This window comes from Acanthopagrus latus, chromosome 11 (genome assembly GCF_904848185.1).
Source record: "Acanthopagrus latus isolate v.2019 chromosome 11, fAcaLat1.1, whole genome shotgun sequence".
In the NCBI taxonomy this organism is placed as follows: Eukaryota; Metazoa; Chordata; class Actinopteri; order Spariformes; family Sparidae; genus Acanthopagrus; species Acanthopagrus latus.
Window position 1 is genome coordinate 5,703,854 of NC_051049.1, and position 19,422 is coordinate 5,723,275.

The 19,422-nt window shown below is 41.8% G+C and overlaps 5 protein-coding genes across 9 annotated transcripts in view; 2 read left to right on the top strand and 3 right to left on the bottom strand.

Annotated features, from left to right (window-relative positions):
- Positions 1–3,061, bottom strand: part of nme7 (NME/NM23 family member 7) — an 18,614-nt gene extending 15,553 nt beyond the window's left edge. The window contains exons 1-3 of one of the 3 annotated variants that reach the window (XM_037114004.1): positions 1,771–1,919; positions 1,118–1,219; positions 368–528 (exon numbers count right to left, since the gene is read on the bottom strand). In XM_037114004.1, the coding sequence (XP_036969899.1) occupies positions 368–382 (15 nt within the window). In that variant the 5' untranslated portion in view covers positions 383–528; positions 1,118–1,219; positions 1,771–1,919. Of the gene's footprint in view, positions 1–367; positions 529–1,117; positions 1,220–1,770; positions 1,920–2,920 lie in introns of those variants that run through there. The other 2 variants (XM_037114002.1, XM_037114005.1) reach the window with 2 other exon arrangements.
- Positions 3,062–3,470: 409 nt separating this feature from the next.
- zgc:172121 (uncharacterized protein LOC337599 homolog) lies at positions 3,471–6,917 on the top strand. Its single transcript, XM_037113571.1, has 8 exons — positions 3,471–3,731; positions 4,681–4,748; positions 4,941–5,113; positions 5,198–5,301; positions 5,692–5,853; positions 5,945–6,150; positions 6,356–6,435; positions 6,713–6,917. Exons 1-8 carry the CDS (start codon positions 3,627–3,629, stop codon positions 6,799–6,801), a joined length of 987 nt encoding a protein of 328 aa, XP_036969466.1. The 5' UTR covers positions 3,471–3,626; the 3' UTR covers positions 6,802–6,917.
- On the bottom strand, positions 6,856–12,741 carry LOC119028072 (basic immunoglobulin-like variable motif-containing protein). The gene is made up of 10 exons (XM_037113568.1): positions 12,576–12,741; positions 11,717–12,269; positions 11,075–11,204; positions 10,856–10,951; positions 10,326–10,430; positions 10,142–10,236; positions 9,919–10,051; positions 9,193–9,276; positions 9,021–9,117; positions 6,856–8,922 (listed from the first exon to the last, which is right to left on the bottom strand). The coding sequence occupies exons 2-10, from the start codon at positions 12,216–12,218 to the stop codon at positions 8,620–8,622; spliced, it is 1,545 nt and encodes a 514-aa protein (XP_036969463.1). The 5' UTR covers positions 12,219–12,269; positions 12,576–12,741; the 3' UTR covers positions 6,856–8,619.
- A 156-nt stretch (positions 12,742–12,897) lies between these two features.
- Positions 12,898–17,339, top strand: si:ch211-201h21.5 (uncharacterized protein LOC555526 homolog). 2 transcript variants are annotated; one of them, XM_037113570.1, is made up of 6 exons: positions 12,898–13,018; positions 13,983–14,199; positions 14,789–14,971; positions 15,048–15,159; positions 15,234–15,370; positions 15,454–17,339. In XM_037113570.1, exons 2-6 carry the CDS (start codon positions 14,017–14,019, stop codon positions 15,817–15,819), a joined length of 981 nt encoding a protein of 326 aa, XP_036969465.1. In that variant the 5' UTR covers positions 12,898–13,018; positions 13,983–14,016; the 3' UTR covers positions 15,820–17,339. The 2 variants fall into 2 exon arrangements, with proteins under 2 accessions (XP_036969465.1, XP_036969464.1); XM_037113569.1 differs by lacking the exon at positions 12,898–13,018 and having other exon boundaries at positions 15,454–15,848; positions 15,895–17,339.
- The window catches only part of tmem131 (transmembrane protein 131), a 31,935-nt gene continuing 29,531 nt past the window's right edge, over positions 17,019–19,422 (bottom strand). For both annotated transcript variants that reach the window (XM_037113567.1, XM_037113566.1), the window contains exons 38-41: positions 19,297–19,375; positions 19,098–19,201; positions 18,843–18,994; positions 17,019–18,051 (exon numbers count right to left, since the gene is read on the bottom strand). In XM_037113567.1, the coding sequence (XP_036969462.1) occupies positions 17,785–18,051; positions 18,843–18,994; positions 19,098–19,201; positions 19,297–19,375 (602 nt within the window). In that variant the 3' untranslated portion in view covers positions 17,019–17,784. The remainder of the gene's footprint in view (positions 18,052–18,842; positions 18,995–19,097; positions 19,202–19,296; positions 19,376–19,422) is intronic.

Sequence of the window (19,422 nt, forward strand, 5' to 3'; positions counted from 1 at the left end):
GTAAGACGTTGACTACCATTAATTATTACAACTCTTACTATAGCACTTGAAAATCAAAAAAAACATTTACATTTTGATTTAGTTTAACATTAATGAAAACAATAAATACTAATTTAATTTAATGTACAATTTTTCACAAATTCTTTAACAATCAGCTCCATTGTGGTCCTTCATTGAAGGGGATACAGGGATAGTTAGCAAATGACTTACTTGACATCTCATGCATACAAAAACTCTAAGTTCTAGTAGACAGAGACACTATGTACGATGCCTTGAGGGGAGAAATTAAATTAAACAATAAATACCAAATGGGTGGATCCTGCCACAGCAAATCTCAGCAGTATATGAGATCATAAATTATTCTAACCTGTCCCTTCACCATTTTATTACAGCAGTTTTGAACCTGCCCACTCCTTCAATTTCATCACGACTTTGGGAAGCTAATTCCAACAGCTGCTGAGTATAAAAAGGTTGTCTTGCCAGCAAGTGGTGGGGACAAAGTCAGTTGAGCTCCTCCTAGTGGTATAACTGTATGAGTTCCCAAGAAGACAAAAATAATTAGTAAGATAAAATCTTCAGTAGCACGCACAATTTAACCTGGTACACCCACCCTGTTTTGTACCCTCTGCCAATTAACTCTCCCAGAACGTGAGGAATCCAATTCTAACAAGATTGCTCTGTGACCACTGAGGTTTATTTTTACTCGCCTTTGAAATACCATCAGACCAAGGACAACAAGCACAGTGAAGGTGACACTGAATTAGAACACCAGTCAGTGTTTTCAAGGCCCCAAAGTCCAAATATGCTGATATCTGAGATCTGTCAGAAAACACATCCTACGTCTGACCTTTGGAAATATCTTCAAAGCCATGTCCTCCCCACATTAATGATTATCCAATATACATCAGATTGCAGATTTCTGTTGTAGTATCATTAACCATGAGTATAAAGCCACCAGACTTCTTTAAACTACATCTAGAATTACATAACATGCTCTTGCGTTAAAATTCCCTCTGCATTTAATTAATGTCACTTACAATCATTGGACATAAAAACACAAAAACTGAATTAACATCTTGCCCAAAAACAAACTTGAACAGCAGGGGTAAATGCTTACCATTTCCACTGAGCCATCTTTGGGGTAGTAGAACAGTTGGTAGCGCCGCAGGAGAGCCGCCGTAGGGTCATACCACTCAGTAAGAAAGGCGTAACGATGATCCTGATTATGTCAACAAACAGTTTAAATCAAAAGAGTCAATCAGAGTTCATAAGGATGTATGAGGCTATGATACTGTTACAATCTATGTCTTTGTTGTCAAGTATGTGGGTAGGCCTTAGTCCCAAGAGTGAAATGTTTTTACAGTACTCCTAAATGAGAAAAGGAAAACCACTGATAAGTATGAGTCCAAATTGTTCGACTTAAAATAGCAGCGCTGGGCTTCATGTTTCTTGCAGTACACTTAGCAGTCTATAACAGAGACTTTGCTTGTTTCAGCCCGTTATTAACTGCACCTCACATAAACTTTACGTCAGCAACGACTATCTCTCAATCTCTAACATCTCTAACAATTAAGACTTAGAATTACCTAAAATCAACATTTAAGTAATGACACGTTGGATTTTTCTCATCTTTTCCACCAAAAATGATGTGGACTTCACAAGGCAGTGGACACTACAAATACAAATGATTACCTTGAATTAATTGATCAGAATGTCTTACAAACTTAAATTAAGTTCACTGAAGTGTTAGTCTTTTGTTAGCACTGTCACCTCGTGGTACCAGAAGCCTGTGTTTGACTTCCAGAACTGCAGAACTGTCTGTGCAGACGTCCAGTTTCCTCCGACAGTCTTTAAGTCACGCAAGTCAGGCAGATGGAAGACTTTATCAGCTCCCTATCGTGTGTGTGTGTGTGTGTGTGTGTGTGTGTGTGTGTGTGTGTGTGTGTGTGTGTGTTCCTCTGTAAAGTACAACATGTCCAAGGTGTTTCCTTATCTTCTGCCCATTGTTAACTTGAAAAAGCTCCAGCCCCTGTGACCCTGAATGAGCAGGCAAAGAAAATAAACCACTTCTATCTCCTGCTTTACAGGAACATGAGTGCAAAATAAACTCATAGATAGTTGTGGATGACATATGACATCTAACTGTTAGGCAAAGCACATGCAAAGGCATGAGGGCATTTCGGATGTTTAACCTTATTCAGCACTCCCACACAGGAAAGTCAATGTTAATGTATATTGAGAGCAATGCTCTGGATTCAGCCTCTTGCTTGTGAGCAAAGCAGATGTTTAGTGCCACGTTATCGCCTCTTTCACCACAGTGATCTACTATTCTAGTTTACCTATACAAGTTGGCAAGCTGACGTACAGGCTGATGAGACATTTAGCCTCCTTTACACTCGCTAAATTCTAAATATAGCTCCAGCTATTGAATACCTAACCGCAGTGCTACTTTATTGACACGAACTGCGCCTATAGGCCATCCAGCTTACCATGACATACTTCACACAGCATGGAAACTAAATTTAAAACTATCAAATTCGTGATACTGACGAACCGCTAAGATGGTGTATGAACTTTTACTTAGCAATCACAACGCTAACGTTTCAGCTTTAGCTGTTAGTCAATACTCAACTAATTGCTGAACGTTAGTAATGTTGTTGTAATGCTGGTTTTAACTTACAAACTAACGATAATCCAGAATGCAAACATTAAATGATAAAATACTTTACTCAGCCTAACGTTGTTGGTTAGCCATAACGCTACTTGGCAACGTAAACTGTTATGATGTGTGTGCTATGCTAACATTAGCAAACAATGATCCATGTCACTCTGTTCACGCGACACAGTTCAATGGTTTTGAGTGCCTGACAAAATAAATTAGTTCGCGTCAATATTATCGAACAGGGACACTTTAACTTACCATTTTGGACAAACAGAGTCTACATATCCCAGAATTGTTTTCAGCTAGCACACGTTAGCTGTCCTGGGCTGAGTTTCGTTTCTATAGTAACTGTCGTGACTAGCCATGGTGCGTTCATGGTACATTTACCTGGTGGTGTACATGTGAGTTGTTCCTCATATAGAAAGAAAACGATTCGACCTTTACTAGTGAAGCTAAAATTATTTCAACACACAGTATAAGTATAAAACATAAAGTATGTCAGAGTCACCACACGACGGGGTATGAATAGGGTTGGTGAGAGGGGAAAATGTTAATAAAGTGTAAAGCAAAATAAATACACCACGCAGTTAGCTTGTGTAAAATGGCGGATTACAATATTTCTGGGAATAAAACTTATACAAAAACTGAATAATTCATAAGCTGAGCTACGCTGATATTGCACAGCCCTTGTTGCATTGTCATTGCTTCACGCTCCATCTAGTGGCGGTCTGGTGGTGTGGAAGTCGAAATTCCTTTAATTGTATGATTTTCGAGCGTCTTTAAACGCAACCTACGAACGCTCTCTGTGACCCGGAACAACAACAACAGTCTGAACAGTAGCATGAAGTTTTAACTCAGTAGGACTTTGATACTGTGTTATGTTGATGTTTTATCACCTCGACTGTACATGTAAGGAGTGAACAAGAGTATCGGACCTAACTTCAGTGCCTTTGTGTGTTTCTCCATGGGTTCCTCCGCTCGTCTGAGACATTATATAAACGATAATAAACCATTAATCTTAGATGGAGGACTAGCAACCGAACTTGAAGCGCAAGGAGCCAAATTACAAGTAAATTAATCAAGATACTTTTACCACCGCATACATTTAAGTCTGTCTTTACTTTGGCTCTGTAGTCTGTAAGTTGTCATCATTGGTTTCTCATCTTTTGTAGATGGGTATGCTTTTATTAACACAGTGAAACTGCCTCCATTTGACCATTATTATTCTTGCAGTGTCATAGCTTGGCTTGTAACATTTAACTTGAGTGATCTAATAAACCACGTGGACTTGTGGAGACAGTGGTTGGATGGCAGCTGATGAAAGGAAAAAGGAAAATATGACTCATAATGTGTGTTTTGATGATGATATTGTGAAATGATCACTTGGAAAATGACAGTAGTGGATATTATAAGGATAACAGTACCGTGATCATCTGTTACATGTTAGATTCCTGCATTCAAAATTTCAATTATGTGAAAGTTTAAGTTTTATCAGAAAGATATACAGTAAAAATACTCAATTTGTTGCAAAAATTGGCACAGTCACTGTAACACCATCAGATATAATGCATGTGGATTATTGTGATTATTTATGTAGTGACACATTAGCTGCATTTTAATATTGTAGCTGGCTGCAGTAAAGCTGATTGTATTGATTACTGTATTTTATATGCTCGTATGTTTTTTAAAACCTCCATCTGAAATATAACTAGTAACTATAACTGCAGTAAAAGCATTAAGTAGAGTAAACACACTATTTAAGTGCAGTGCAAGTGGCTCAGAAATAAGTTCAGTACTTTAGTTAAAGTACCATAATAAATCTAATGAGTGGCGCCATTTGTCATGTGACCACAGACAGTGATGACCTTTATTCTCTCTGTGTGGGAGCTGAGACGCCTCATTCATTATGAGCTCTTAGGAACACAGGCAAAATAATGCAAATAAATATGAATTAAAGGGTTGTTTACATATAAATGACAGATATTTAAATAATTTGTCTGTTTGTCTCACACATGTAGGGAGATCCATTGTGGAGCGCCAGGCTTTTGCACACTAATCCCCAGGCCATAAAAGATGCTCATTACAAGTAAGTCCATTTAAAATACTATAGCCACACAGATTAATCAAGTAGTCAATCCAAAGAAAGTTAATCATTTTAAGTCACTTTCAAACCAAAAATGCCAAACGTTCTCCGGTTCCAGCACAGGAATGATATATAGCCGTAGAAATGAGTTTTTAAAAATGTGACCGCAGTTTTAAAGATGCGATCCATCAACAGGTTTCTCCTCAGTGGTGCTGATGTCATCACAACAGCCACGTACCAGGCGAGTATCACAGGATTCATCGATCACCTGGACGTGAGCTCTGAACGCGCCAGAGAGCTGCTGATGTCTGGAGTTGAACTAGCCAAAGAGACGGTCGAGAGATTTGTCTCTGACACTCCTCCGAAAGGTACGAAACTATAAAATTGGGTTTTTGTCAAAGTGAAGTCTGTAAACTATGATGCTATTTCATTGTGTCTTTCTATCCCTGAAGGGCAGACATGTCCGCTGGTGGCGGGTTCTGTTGGGCCATACGGGGCCTTTCTGCACGACGGCTCAGAGTACACCGGGGCTTACGCACAAAAGATGAGTGTTGAGGTGAGTGTCCATCAGCTGCTCAAACTGGTTACATCTGAATCAGAAGTCAGTCAGAGGAAGCTGCATGCCATTTGATGCATTTCCTCCAAGGTTGTCACTCGGTGGCTAAGTTGCATTGTGGGTAATGTTGGTCAAGGTCCAGCACTGCATACCTCTTGAACCAGAGGTATCGACTTTCATCTTTTCTTAAAAACCTGGTGCCTACATTACCCACAATGCAACGTTTCCACTGAGTGATTACATGAATCTTTGTCTGGGGCCACAAAAGGCTTAAAACTACTTTTTTCACATATGCAGTTGTTCTCCCCAGGATCTGCTGTACACATGCATTTTAACGCGGATGTTTGGTGGAGTTAAATGCTCTCTGCTCTCTTTTTTTTCTCTTCCAAGGAGCTTAAAGTTTGGCATCGGCCACACATCGACTGCTTGGCAGCTGCAGGAGCTGATCTCATAGCTTTTGAGACAATCCCGAGTATCAAAGAGGCGGAGGCTCTGGTCGAGCTGCTCAGGGAGTTTCCCGACTCTAAAGCCTGGCTCTCCCTCTCGTGTAAGGTAACCACTGCCACTGAGCAGCATAACTACTGTTGATTCATTGTTAACTGTCGTGCATCAGAATGATCCACGTTTACAAAACCACTGTCAGGATGGGAAGTGCATGTCAGACGGCAGCCCGTTCACCGATGTGGTGCAGATTGCTAATCGGTCCTCGCAGCTGGTTGCTGTAGGCGTCAACTGCTGCTCACCGGTGCTGGTGGAGCCGCTGCTGGAGTCTGCCGGGTCGCTGCTGAGCCCACATTTGAGCTGGGTGGTGTATCCCAACAGTGGAGAGGAGTGGAACACTCAGCAGGGGTGAGTCTGTAGTCACTGGGACTAAATATTGGATATTCTCTGCTCATCCTAGTTAACATTTTCATCTCTTGTTTCGCAGTGTTCATATTTCATGATCATGGCAAACTTTTGGCTATCAGAGGCAGATGCTTCAGTCAATCATCCGTGGGTGTGGTTTGCTTTTGCTTTAAAGTTAATGCTGCTGTTTCTTTATTTCTTTACTAAGATGGCTGATGTCAGAGAAAACATCAGCATTAGTACCTGAGCTCAGTCGTACGTGGATGAAGCAAGGTGCTGCTTTGATAGGTAAGGTCAAGTGTTTTCTTTCATTAAAGGATAAGTCCACCTAAAAATGAACATTTCAGTCATTATTCTCCTCATGCTGATGGAACATCAGGTGAGGGTTTAGAGTCCATAAGCATTTCTAGAGCTTCACAGCAAAAACAGTATTGCAGAATTCTCCTCAACAACTGAAGAAGATGGGGACTTTTAAAAGTGTTTCAAAGGGGTAGCTAATGACTGAATTTTCATTTCTCTGTGAACTTTCTGTATCCTCTCTGATGACTTTCTCTTTGTCCATCAGGAGGCTGCTGCCGGATCGGTCCTGCTCACATAGCCGAGCTACGACACCAGTTAAAAGGAAGTGGCATGTCTGCGGACTCTGCAGTGTGACCGGGCCAAAAATGTGACGCTGACTGTTGTAAAGAAAGATGTCTGTTCCAGAAGTGTTTATTAAAAAAAAACTTAGTTTATTGGAAAATTAATAAATAAACCATTACATCAAATGACGCTTGTGTTGGGTCAGAGACATGTGGCGGAGGTGCAAACAGATTGGTGAGAACAAACCATGTCTGTACATGAACATGAAAATGAACCATGCAGTCTTCACTTTCAGTAATTTTCACATTTTGAAAGATTTTTCGAGGGATCGAGGGATCACTTCTGTACAGCTCCCGTCTATTTAAAAACTGGGATCATCTACATGACGGTTCTTACTGTAGGTTTCACAAAGCACAACGAAATGTCAGCAGCTTTCACGACACTGGAACTGGACGGTATTTCCACTGAACTAACCACTGCACGTCAAAACAAGCCCACCTACCTGTACAATGAATTATGGGAAGTGTGTCAGATTTGAACAGAATTTACAGCAAATGTGTGTGAATGTCCTGTTTAACCTAGAGTTGAATATAATAATGTGCACAGTATCACTGCAGTGAGGTTAAGGTGACGCGATATAACCATGATTAAATAAAGATAAATATGATTATCAGTAGGATGGAATACAAATAATCCTGTAGTGAGAACTCCTAATATCCCCTTTTAATATAACACAGGGGATGGACTTAATAACAGAGACACCTTATAATACAATAGCTGTGAAGTTGTAACCACTCAATAGTTCATTTTTGAGGCCGTAGTTCGATGTGCTGTCAGGCGTTAGCAACTCCGACAGCAGCAGTTCTGCCTTCATATGCTCAACCGAAAGCATAAAAACTGCACACGCTGCTGAATGTGGCTCATTTGTGTAGCTGCCATTGTTATTGATTTAAAGTAGTTGGTGTGCGTTTGCAGGCACGAGTAAAGGACAGAAACTTGGCAAAACAAAAAGTTTCATCAGGCAGATCCTTACTGAGAACTACTTAAAAAGCATTAAAAACTACAAATATGGCCCCAAAAATGACAGCTGAGTTGATTACACATCTGACAGTCTTTAAAAAAACATTACACACCAAGTCTGGTGATAGTCTACAATTTTCTTATTAATGACGAATCCCATGAAAAGGCAGTAATGAGCGATAAGTGTCTGTGTGTCCAAATCCTGTTATCTCTTATTTCTCTGCGACAGAGCTCCACTGAATATACACAGTGGCCATTTTCCTCTGAGGTCCAGCTCAGTGTGGGAAACCTTAATCCCAGGATAAAGTTATGATGCTTTGCTTCAGGTTGAAAAACGCAGAGAATCTGACAAATCGTTATCGTTTCATCATTTGCTGGTCAAGTGAGTAACTGAAAAGTAATTGGAGTATGAAAATCTGGAGGGAAATTTTGCCACATGTCAAGGTAAAGACAACGTGTTTGCTTGGGAAGACAGTGAATATTCATCCAAAGTGCATGTTGATGTCACTCTGTAATGGCTGGATGTGAAAATAAACAACTGTTACGCTTCATTAAGTTCCCCACATCAACTTCAGAGATGATGGCGGATCAGTGTTTTGTTAACAACGAGTTTCCTCTGCCCCCATGTGGCCAAACAAATCATTCTCACAGGTTTAAAAATTTAACTGTATATTTAAAGATTTACTTCTTCAATTGTAAAGAATTAACTTAAGCCTGAGTGCCACAGACAGGGTGAGGATGTCAGAGCGCTTCACTGTGTCAGTTTTGGCCTTTTCATGGGATTTGCCTGCAGTAAAATATAGACTAACACCAGCCTCATCCACTGTACTGTATTGTAAGGTCTGCTACTTAACGTCCTGATAAACCTTGTCAGTCTGTGATGTCTTCTTCGAGGTCGCTGTCGGGGGAGCTCCTCTGTCTGTACTCTGTAGAGTTGGACAGCCGTTTCCAGTTGGTGTCTTTCTGACTTCCCATACTGTGTGAGCGTCCCAGGTTGGCCAGGCGCTTGGACGACGTCCTCTCCTCCGCCTCGTCCGTGGCGCCTCCGTGTGCCCTCTCTGAGCCCGAGTGGTGGAAGTCGTGGCGCAGGTTCTCCAAGTTGAGAGCCCACGGGCCGAGCTTCTGCCAGTTCACCCTCTGGAAGGCCATGATGCAGTGCAGGTTGCCACCCACCTGTGAGCAGGGAAGTTTTCTGTCAGTTAGGCTCAGACTCAGAACTGTTTACATAATCAGTGACATTTAAAAAAAAAAACAGCTGTGAGATGGGGAACCTTTTTGGTTTTACGGCGCTGAATCCCCCTCTCCGTGTGACGGATGTCCAGGTATTCTGGGTTTTGTGTGTTGAGGTCGGTCACAATGTCCATCCATCTGAAAAGAGACGCTCCACGTTCAACAGCTCATCTACATGAAACATGGCCGAGACTGAACAGAGACAGAGCTTACTTTTTACAGTGAATCGCGGGGTGTTTCCTGCTGGGCTCTCCAATAAGGATCCAGTACTCCATTTCATTTGTGGGGAGAGGGCCCCTTTACAGAAAACACAACAATTATCAGGAGGGCTGCGATTAATGATTATTTCCTTCTTTATATAATTAGTTGTTTGGTCTTAAAGGTGCAGTATGTCAGAATTAGCCACCTGACAACTTAATACTCACAACTAATAGGCAGCATATGACCAGAATAACCACCAACTGCTGCTAACTGTAGATACTGTTAGCTAGTTAGCTCAGTTAGCAGTGCAACTAGTGGTCCATACTGTGAACACTGGTAGTGTTGATGTTTACACGACTAGCAAGGGACCATTAGCAAAATACAGACATCGTAATGTTAAAACTGATATTTCTTCACACTCTGTTCCTTCATTTTTTTTAGATTTTCAAATAAAACTTTTATATTTTGCACCTTCAAGGGATTAAACACAGAGTTTTTGGGGGGATGAACAAAGTATTTATTATAGTTTCACAACTGATGAACTGACAGACATGAAACTTGAAATATTTTTTAGCAACACTAATACATATGTACATATAAACATACATATATATACACATAGTATGATAATCAAGTGAACTTTCAGATCATCATATAAAAACTGTATATAACTGCAATCACACTGCAGATCAATCAGTAATGAAGAGAATCTAATTAAACTGGAGTGATGCGACCTACCTATATGCTTTTGCTGCTTTGAGTGGCGTGGCTTCAAAGCCCACTGGGCAGAAGTAATGGTTCTGGCAGTGGTAAATGTAGGCCATATACTCATCCTTCAGGCCTTGTGTCAGTTTCATCAGCGCTCCTTCAGCTTCAAAAAGATTTGAATGGTTATCGCTGCTGTCTGATCTCTTTATGAGCGGATGTGTAGTTGAGTTTGACAGCTGAGGGAGAGACTCACCTGTTTCTCCTGCTGTCTTGTGTTTCCCATGTGGTTTGTACAGAATGTAGGAGCAACCTCGCACTCGGAAATTGTCGTTGATTTGTCTGAACCATCTGCAAAAAAAAAGATGACTTGAGCTTGACTTGAGCACATTTGCACAACTGAAGTGTTCAGAGAGACGCTACAAGCAGTTTATTTTTACCGCATTAGTGTAGCGTTGCCAGTGAAGGGACCAAACTTGATTTCTTCAAAAGGTGGCTGAAAACCCAGAATATGCAGAGCCTCCTCCTGAGAGATGGGTGGAAGACTAGAAATGAAAATATATATAGTTAGTGTCTCTGCAGCTAGTAAAGGTGCAGTATGTAAGACTTTTAGCTTAATATGTTCATAGATTAAAGGTGCAATATGTATGAATATAGTGAATAATTTAAATCAAATAAAACTGTCAACAGAGTGTGAAGATACATCTATGTATTGTGATGCCTGGATATCTATTGAAGTTAGCCCCTAGCAGGATTGTACCTGATACTAAATGGCACCAGGGCTCCGGGCTTCTCATCAAGAAAGAGTGAGCTGATACAAACCTGTAGCGGCGTGTTTAAATGAGTTTAATAATGGCAGCAACAGTTAGCAGCACTAAACATTTGGTGATATGCTGCGAGTACGAATTAATCAGCTGGCCACTTCTTACGTATTGCACCTTTAAGAAACACAGCAGTGTGTGCTGCTCACCTCCCTGCACCCAGAGTGCTGTACAAGAAATTCCAGCAGGACACCAGCGAAGAGATCCCACATGAAGTCTTGTACTGTGGCCGACTGATGCAGTACCTAGTAAGTGGAAGAAGAATAAATCATAGGAGATCAATAAGAGTGTTTTGGAACTAACAGCACTCCTCCAGCCTGACGCGACTCCACTGGGTCGCTCTACTGAGGCACTAAATATAACATTACCATCTTCTGAGGTCGAGCACTTTTCTCTGTTTGATCTCCTCCAGTGAGGCGTGAGGGGAGGCGTCCTGCAGATTACGGCTGGGTCTGTCCGATGACTTCATCTTCTTGGTGCTGCATTTCTTCACATTGCCTGAAACAAAACACGAGTCGCTGAAGGTTGAGACAGGATTGAAGCTGTCAGAACAAGGATCGACGAGCAGATCAATGATCAAAATGTTTCCTATTATTGCAGGAATTACAGCTTTATGATGGAAATTATGAAGTCAGTTTAAAGGTGCAATATGTAAGAATTGGCGCTCTGTTGAATTTATACACAAAACAAATACAGGGTAGGCAGTAACTGCTGCTGTCTGTAGCTAGTTAGCTCGGTTAGCAGTTCATCTAGCAGTCCAGACTGGGAGCTCAGTTTACCAGGGACGTGTTGGTGATTTCAACACTAGCACAGGAGTTTTGGACCAGTACGAGTTGTTTGCATACTAACATCAGTAGATATCTCTGCAACACAATGTCCTTACATTCTGTTGATCATCTTAGCTAAACCTTTAATGCATTCAACTAAAATTCTTACATATTTCACCTTTAACTGTCTGACAAATTATATGTTAATGTATGATGACGCTTCTATAATTATATGTTTCTCACTTGTTCTTGTTTTTCTAGTGAGCACAGCATTGAAGTCTGTGGTATCGATCTCCCAGGCCAAAATAGGCTTCATGTGACCAGAGGACATCTCCATCATGTCACAGTCCCCGTCTGACCCCACATGGGCTCCTCCAGACTGGCCGGCGCTCAAGTCAGCAGAGGGTTTGGGCTTCACAAGCGATGACCCATTATCCTGCTTGTTCGGGACCACATCCCTGGCTGCGTTTGGGGGACGGTACACAGAAGGAGCCTGGTTGAGAAGGGCATAATCTGAGCAGACCGTGTAGAACTTCTCCCTGGAGTGTGTGACCGGACAGGTCCACGGCAGGTGGAGCTCAGCGCTAGAAGCCCTCCTCACCCTCGCAGCATCCCTTGTGAGGGAGCTGATCAGACCGCGCTCCTCCTCCCCATGGGTGGGCCTCTGCAGCCCTGATGGTTCTGCTGGCCCAGATAGGTTTGCTCCTTGACCTTCTGATGTGTTAGGCATTGAACAGCCACTCATGTGATGGATGACAGGACTGGCTGAGGAGGCTGACTGTGATGGCTGCCTTTGCTGGGGGTGAAAGGAGAGGCAGATTTAGAAACACTACAGAGACAAAAGATGGAGATGGAGATAGAGGTGCACTGATAGAGTATCAGGGCATAAAAAATGGTCACACAAACAATGTGTAACCCTGAGTCTCATTGTTTCAACTTAGCCAGCATCATATAACACGACCTGTAACCTACAATAAGTCACCTAAGTCTCGTACTAACTGAACATTAACTAGCTAACATTCCACCTGCTACAGCTATCAGTGTTGTTAGTTAAGAGGTAAACACGCCCAGCTAATCCGTTATTGTCTCTTTTTAATCATACCTTCTGCAATGTCTAAGTACCAGACGGAGCCGAGAACAAGCTAAACGTCAAGCTAACCACTCATAACTATCCCTGGGTGCACATTAGCTTGAGACATGTTAAAAATGAACGAGAATAATTGCGAAACGTCGTCCCGCTGACCTGCGTCCACTTCCTGTGCAGGTTTACCGGACTGTACCATTCTGAGTGACAACCGGGGGTGCACAAAGATAACTGAAGCTTATTGATAACTTGAAACACGCAAGTAAACAATACGAACACATTAAAACGTAATTTCACTGAAAAATAAACGCATTTCATTGTATTATATGAATTCGACTGATGTAAACGGGTCATTTTTAAAGTGTCTACAACCCCCGTGTGAGTAAACAATGGAATGGTCCCACAGTTTAAACCAATCAGAGGCGCTGCTGCGGTGACTCTTTAAACTTCACTGACTAAAGGTAAGAGTTGATTTTCACTGGGGAATAAACTTTAATCCTTTGAAATAACACGATAATAACTAAAATCTTCTAAAAGTAGTCGAGGAAAATAGTTCCTTATTTGCAAAACGGTGCGACTATTTTGTTGATAATGTTTAGAGACGGTATATTGTTGTGTTATTGGCTGAAATAACTGCACTAAATAGAGGCAGTAAGAACAGTAATGCAGCCTCGGTGTTGTCGTACCGGCTCGAGTGTTGTGAGTTGCTCAGTTTTTGTAGACTTGGTGAATATCGTGGGAAGCTATCAAAGTCAAAAAGCTTTTTATTTTATTTTTTATTTGTAATGATTTTCAGATTTTGAACCCAATACAGGCATAACAAGATTTGCAAACGTCAAGAAATTCTTCCTGTGTCTACAAAAGACACAGAGAAATTGAAAATAAGATCTTGTGAAATGTAAAATAAAATAACAAGTCAAACAAATACATTTAATAATAAATACATGTAATATGTTCCAAGCAATACACAGGACTGTTGTGCTAAAACCTCAAGCATGGGTCACTTCTTGTTACCAAAACTCAGAATAACAATCTATTTTTATATCGATCAACACAACAGTACCGCATGAGGTTATTCCTCCGTTTGAGTGTATATAAATGTATGAGTTTGGTGTGTATATATATATATATGTTCTCAGTTTGTCTTGGCATCATGTCAGAGGGGTTTTTACCTGCTAAGATAAGACACAAGCATGATTTGCATATTTGCATTATCATCTGGCAGAAGATACATTTGAATGATGGTGAAATAGTCGAATGTTACAACGACAGAAACTGCAGTTTGGACCTCAGACGCCTCAGAGTTTTGTGAGCTTTTGAGTTTTGTGAACTTTGTGTTTATGTATTATGATTTATGGCATTATAGTTAAGTTTTATATTGCACAAAAGACATTTTTTACAGCCATGATTTTGCTGTTTCCACAGAGTCGCAGGACTTATACTGTATCTCTGCAGCACCATGGAGAAGAAGAAGCTGATCATCGACACAGACTGCGGCATCGACGACGCTCAGGCCATAATGATGGCCCTGGCGGCGCCCAACGTCGAGGTCGTGGGTGTCACCTGTGTGTTTGGGAACGGGGCGGTTGATAATGTGTGTCAGAACGTTCTGATGGTGCTCTCCGTCTGTGAGCGTGAGGGGGTGAGTTTACTGAAGCTTTGTTTAAATGACCACATACAACAACTGCATATGATACAACTGTTTTCTGATCTGCCACAGTGAAGGTTTACGAAGGTTAAAGTCAGAAAGATGTTGGGCATTGTTGATAGAACAACTAAATAGCTGGGCTGAGTACAGATCTGCGACAGCCATTTTTGATTGACTGCTATTAAAGGTCCAACACTGTAGAGAGAAAATGAGATTTCAGCCTCTTTTTGATTCGAAATCTAAACAAACATTTTGATCCATAGAGACCCGCATTAAAATCTGGGCCTTTAAATGAGTCGTCAGAACTTCTGTGAGGCTGATTCATCTCAGGGTGGGCGGTGCCTGCTCAGGCCTCTGAGAGCTGACCAATAAGAGCAGACTGGGCTTTTTGTGTGTGTGGGGGGGGACTCTTAAAGAGACAGGCACAAGGAAATGGAGCGTTCAGGCAGCGGGTGAATAAAGGTGTTGCAGCAACGGACAGTATGAGGAAAATAACAATATTTCCATTGAATTATTCCAAAGTACACGAGTCAGGTCCACAAATCCCACTGAAAACTGCACTAAGCTTAAGTTTCTTTGGCAGATTCCAGTGTTCCGAGGTTCTGGTTCTGCTCTGGTTGGAGCCAGTCGCTCGCCTACTGACCACTTTGGAACTGATGGACTTGGGGATGTGATAAAAGAAAAAGACCCCAAGTGGGAGGAGAAAATCCAGAAAGAACATGCGGTCAGTGCAATGATCAGGCTGGTGACGGAGAACCAGAACCAGGTGAGAACCGCCCTGCCCTTGTCCGCTACGTGCAGCTGCCCTCCGGTGTTGTTTCACTAAAATGTCTTCCCCTCAGGTCTCCCTGGTGGCACTTGGCCCGCTCACTAATCTGGCCTTGGCTGTCAGACTGGATCCATGTTTCCCCCAGAAGCTCAAAGATCTTTACATAATGGGCGGCAACATGGAAGGTAGAACCACATCATGATTACAGCGTTCCTTTGTGAAACACGTGGGGTTGTATAACTAGATTTTGTCGTTGTAGGAAAAGGAAACGTGTCGCTCTGTGCAGAGTTTAACTTTGCAATGGATCCAGAGTCTGCATACATCGTTCTTGAAGAATATCTCTGCACTACGTACGTGGCGTCTTGGGAATATTCCTGCAGAAATGGACTGACGTGGGTAAGTTGTGTTGCATGTGAAGAACTACGTTACCCTGCATGATTGTTCAGTTCAAACTCATGACGCAGAGTTCACTTGTGCAGGAGTTCTTCGAAGAGCTGATCAATCAGGACGCACCGGCTGCAAGGTTTATGAAGACGATAACGTCTAAATGCTGGGCTTACTCCAAAGAAGCCATGAAGAATAAGAGAGATGTGTATTTCGGACCTGCCTTCGTCTCTTACGACGCCTATGCGATGGCGGCCTGCATCGACGGCAGCGTGGTGACGGAAAAGATCGAGTGCCCCGTCCGCGTGGAGCTGCAGGGCTCGATCGCTCGCGGCATGATGGTGCTGGATCGCACAAATGAGCTGAAGAAGAGCCACAGTGTGTTTGTGTTGGCGAAATGTGATGCCGCCAAGTTTGGTCAGTTACTCATGGAGTCTCTTCGACAGCCTTTAAAGAAGTAATCTTTGGTGACAAGAAATACAATAATGTGCTAACCTGAGTCTCATCACCTTTTAGCACATTTGATAAAAAACTGACATTTTGCTGTAATCCTTTACTTAAATTTGCTGACAGATAGCAGAAGTAATCCTTCTTTGACTAATTTATTCTCACATAAAGTTTTGATATATTTTCTCAAATGTTGGTTCAGTGTTAAATTATTTACCTGAACATTTGCCACCAGCAGCTGCAGCAGCAAACATGTGGCGAACATTTTTACTCCTGGAAGTGAAGTGGCTGCAAACTATTCTTTACTTTGGACTTGACTGATTATTAAAAGTTGAACAGGTGGCTACTTTTTATGTTGTGCAGCTTTAAAAAGGAGTATTTACCTTTTTATGTTTGGATCAACATAGTGAGGTGGTATGTTACTGATCGCCTGCCAATGACAAAATGCATTAATATTCCCTTTTTGCAATAGAAAAAGGTCCAAAGTCCAGTGAGTTAAAGGTTCAGTATGTAAGAATTTGTGTTAAAACCTTCAAAAATTAACTGACTGTATCAACCAAATGTGAAAAAATATTTTGGACATATTTGAAATGTGTTGCCGGGATATTTACTTGAGTTTTTTGTTTATTTTCAACATTATAGCAAAAAAAGGGTTGTAATTCAATCACACTTTTAACAAATCTTAATAAATGACATGAGAGACAATCGCTTGATTTTTTTTTTTTGGATAATAATGACTCTCCTGTGCTGTATGAATACCTGAATATTCTCAGCACTGTTGGAAATCAAAAAAGAAACATTTATATTTCCAGCAGATTTGATGCTTCAGAGGGCAGAACCACTCCAAAAAGTTATATTCTGATAAAACGCTCGATGTATGTTGACACACACCTTTAACAAACAGAAATATTATCCGTGTAAATTCAGATAATGTGAAATTTTCAGAGAAATTTCACCCCAAACTGCTGCTCCATTTTTTATTGAACTCCAGGCGAGTTTTAGCCATAAATGTTGAAAACTGCTCTGAACACCAGCTGCTTCTGAACAGAAACAGTTAATTAGATTTAATATTATTAAATAAACAGCTGTTTGCTAACGAGGTCACCATATCAACTCCTGTTAATGTTGTATTTGCTTGTTTCTGCTGCCCCCAAGTGGCAAGAAAACTTATTGCAGGTTTAAGTCAAATAAAAAAAATGAGAAAACCACCGAATCTTGCTGAAGTCCTTTATTTAAATTGGCTGACAAACAGAGGCGATGTACAAATACAAACCTCAAACGTAAGTGTTCTATGATCACCTGACCAATTTATTCTCACAGAAGGCTTTGATATTTTTCGGACCGAGCCCGCTCTAACATGGGCAAACGTGAACGTTCGTGTTCAAGTTTTTTTTTTGTTTTGGGGCCTTTTGGTGTTCTGAAGAATCGCATGTCAGATAATGAAATATCCCTGCTGCCAAATAAAAAGCCTAGCGCACCGATTTAACTCCAAATTTGATTTGTCAGACTTTTTTTTTTTTTTTTTTAAGAAAACCAATAAGATCCAATAAGAAACGGAAATGATCGAGAAAAAACACATGGCTTAAGATAAGATGTCTGTTCCAACATTAATACTGAACATGAAAGATTCTGCCATGTACCAAACTTTGAGGGGAGGGGGGCGCGTCACGACCAGCCTTTCTATAACAACACAATGTCTGCACTGGCATCAACATACCATGCTTTAGACATTTTCAGTTGAGGGGCACCTGTTAAAACAAATCCAAATAAAAAGTTAGCATTTCTGCCCCCAAATGAATAAAAAGCGGCGGAGAACTAAATTGCGGGGTTGGTAACCCACAGCACCGGGCTACCAAACTCATTACACTTCAGGTAACATTGCTTTCTGTTGGGATTCTCTGATTATAAAATAATTTCATTTAGCGCACAGAGAACGTCGAATCCTTGACGCGCCTCTGTTAAGTGCAGTCACGTGCGGTTTAATTGCCGTTGTCAGAGGAGCTCGGCCAGGGCTCAGAGCTGCGTCTGCTCAGGGTCGGGCGCCACATGCTCCACGGGTTGTAGGTGCGACTCATCTCGGTGGAGGCCGGTGGCGACGGGGCGGGGCTGCTGACCAGGTCGGTCAGTGGCGTCGAGTTGGTCGTCGGGGAAAAAGGGTGTAAGGCCGAATCTGCGCTTGTTGACCAGATCGAGCTCCCGAAGGGCGTCGTGGCAGACCAGGGGTTGCGGCCGTTTCCCAGGAGTGACTAAAAAGAAAAAGGACAAGAGAACTTTTATAACGTGACCTTCTCAGATCTGGTACTAACATTTGTCCTGACCGATCCAATTACAAGTGGACGGGTCTGAGTCCATCAGTTCAGGTCACACTTTGGCATTTAACAGTGACCGACAATGATCGAATCTCACCTCCCTGCTCTACATGCAAATAAATGTTGTTTGTTTTTACATTTTTACAAAAAGAACGAAGCAACTTAATGTATAACATTTGCTAAACTTACTATAAAGTTCCACGAAGTTAAGATTTTTTCTTTCACAGCACTATACAAAGTTTATAAGATTCTCCTGATGGAACAACTCACAAAACTGAGCGATTTTTTTAAGGGAGTCTGACAACAATGTTAAAAGAAGACAATTTGACATGTTCACTGCAGATACTTAATGTAAGTGGAGAAGTCAGCTGAAACTGCTAAATGTTAGCAGGTAAGACACAAGAACTGCAATTCTGACCCAAACAGACCTTTTACAAGAACCAGATTTCATGTTTTGTATTCAATGCGGAATTGACAAGATGGCACAAATGATTCAGAATTTAGTGTGGCTGTTTGGTGAAGTTTCTCCAAACGCATCAAGTCTTAAAATCTCGAATATGGGGTTTACTAGTTCAGTTGTGCGTTGAAACAGTGTGTGTGTGTGTGTAACAATGGCAGGTTAAACATCCTCAGTGCGTCTTGGCGGCGTTCACTACAGACACATGTTGATACCGGGTCTGAACACGGCCGTGTTATCATGAGCAGAGGGAATATCTGCGCGCTCTTACTGAAGTTGGGGCAGTCGGGGAGCTGGAGCTGCTGGGCCAGTGGTGCAGAGAGTCGTTGCTCGGTATGTCCCAGATGGACGAGGATGGGGGGGTGAACTCAGGCCAGCTCTGCTGAGGCTCCGATGACTTTGGGAGATTCATTCCAGTGAAAACTACAAAACAAACAAACACACACCATTGTTAACTGGCTGCGTTCGAACTGAAGTGTTACACCAGTTACTCCACATTCCTCTGGTTGTGAGCAGAGCAGCTTACCTCCAGTCAGGTTGAAGGAGTTGTTGGGTCCGAAAGCAGAGAATGAGTTTGCTGGATGGTAGTTTGGACTGCTGGCCGTGTCGATGGGACTCCATAATCCAGAGCTACGGGAGAGAACAACGTATACAGAATATCACAACGGGATTGCATCTCCATGTCACGTCTGGATGTACATAAGTTATTCATTTTCTCACGTTACCTGTCAGAGCTGTCACTCTCCACTGAGGGCATGTGTGGCAGACCCTTTCCCTGGTCAGATTTACCCGGACCAGAGCCACCTGACGAGACACGTAACACATTAGCGCTCCCTCGTAAAACAAACCAC

Bases quoted from the DNA above. Each gene is read 5' to 3' on its own strand.
- zgc:172121 (XM_037113571.1), top strand. From the start codon at position 3,627: ATGGGTTCCTCCGCTCGTCTGAGACATTATATAAACGATAATAAACCA. The intron at 4,749-4,940 runs GTAAGTCCATTT...ATCCATCAACAG, and splicing joins ATAAAAGATGCTCATTACAA to GTTTCTCCTCAGTGGTGCTG. The intron at 5,114-5,197 runs GTACGAAACTAT...CTATCCCTGAAG, and splicing joins CTCTGACACTCCTCCGAAAG to GGCAGACATGTCCGCTGGTG.
- LOC119028072 (XM_037113568.1), bottom strand. From the start codon at position 12,218: ATGAGTGGCTGTTCAATGCCTAACACATCAGAAGGTCAAGGAGCAAAC. The intron at 10,052-10,141 runs GTGAGTCTCTCC...ATCTTTTTGAAG, and splicing joins CAAGACAGCAGGAGAAACAG to CTGAAGGAGCGCTGATGAAA. The intron at 9,277-9,918 runs GTAGGTCGCATC...TTTTCTGTAAAG, and splicing joins AAAGCAGCAAAAGCATATAG to GGGCCCTCTCCCCACAAATG.
- si:ch211-201h21.5 (XM_037113570.1), top strand. From the start codon at position 14,017: ATGGAGAAGAAGAAGCTGATCATCGACACAGACTGCGGCATCGACGAC. The intron at 14,972-15,047 runs GTGAGAACCGCC...TCTTCCCCTCAG, and splicing joins TGACGGAGAACCAGAACCAG to GTCTCCCTGGTGGCACTTGG. The intron at 15,160-15,233 runs GTAGAACCACAT...TTGTCGTTGTAG, and splicing joins AATGGGCGGCAACATGGAAG to GAAAAGGAAACGTGTCGCTC.